Here is a 1,139-nt window from a genome sequence, read left to right as displayed (position 1 = left end):
CCCTAACCCTAACCCTAACCCTAACCCTAACCCTAACCCTAACCCTAACCCTAACCCTAACCCTAACCCTAACCCTAACCCTAACCCTAACCCTAACCCTAACCCTAACCCTAACCCTAACCCCGACGTAGCCACAATCAGCCCTCCCTGCTCTACCCACTCCTGTAGCCGCTCCCCTCGCTCCTCCACATCAGCGTGATAGTGCGGACACCCAATCTCCTCAGCCATCCGCTCACACTGCTCCTTGCTTAGACAGTACACCACCCCCTTCTGTCCACACTGCCCCAGCTTCTCTGCCCACCGCTTGCACACCACTAACGCTGTATCTTCTAATTTTCCGCGCTGACACCAAGATACAAAGTACCGTGCGTTCGGCCGTGTTGTGCTCGCCCGGATGTACGTTGCGTTGCGCACCAGCATGCTTGCCTCCAGCTCCCCCTCCTGCACCGGCGGCAGCGTTGCTGTCAGCAATACAACCGGGCATCCCAGCAGCCGCAAGTTCTTGACCTTGAGCAGATTCTCCCGCCAGTGCCGTGATGTAAACACCAGATGACACTCGTCCACCACCACCCGCTGCAGTAGCCCCTTATCCCTCAGCAGCCGAGCATACCCTAAAAAGTTGCCGTTGCTTGTGACGTCGCCTACTACGTCTGCGCTGACAAACACCACAGACGCTGGGTTGTTCTCGCCATGCTTCCACTCTATACAGTCAACGCCATAGCTGCTAACCTGAACAACCAAGTCCTCAATCAACGCCCGATACGGCACCACTACCACCGTCACCCCACTCTCCTCTATACATGCCGGCAGCGTAAACAGCAAGCTCTTGCCCCCTCCTGTTGGGAGTACCACCACTAGTGGCGTCTGCTTATCCAACACTGCGTACAAAGCCTGCTCCTGTTCTATCGAACGGAACCCAACATCCTGCTTCCCCAGCACCTGCTGCAGTGCCCTCTGTACAGCGGCAGCTCGCGCGTCTTCCACCTGAACGGCCTTCTCTTTCGGGACTACCAGCAGCCCTGAGATACTCTCTCGCATCCGCCTTTTCCGCCGTACCCTACCCTCCTCGCCTGCTTCAGCCTGTCCATCTACGCCCAAAAAGCGGTCGCCAAGCAGTACTCAGCGCCGGAACGCATCGA

The 1,139-nt window shown here is 57.4% G+C and overlaps 1 protein-coding gene across 1 annotated transcript; it reads right to left on the bottom strand.

The window, feature by feature from the left end:
* Positions 1 to 255: 255 nt before the first annotated feature.
* Positions 256 to 948, bottom strand: SETTUDRAFT_57081 (uncharacterized protein; the record flags this gene model as incomplete). The annotated part of the gene is made up of 2 exons (XM_008029733.1): positions 256 to 421; positions 611 to 948. Coding segments are annotated over 2 exons (504 nt in total), but the record flags the coding sequence as incomplete, so codon positions are not given.
* Positions 949 to 1,139: the final 191 nt, after the last annotated feature.

This window comes from Exserohilum turcica, assembly GCF_000359705.1.
Source record: "Exserohilum turcica Et28A unplaced genomic scaffold SETTUscaffold_33, whole genome shotgun sequence".
Classification (NCBI taxonomy): Eukaryota; Fungi; Ascomycota; class Dothideomycetes; order Pleosporales; family Pleosporaceae; genus Exserohilum; species Exserohilum turcicum.
This window is presented reverse-complemented; position numbering and strand designations above follow the sequence as displayed.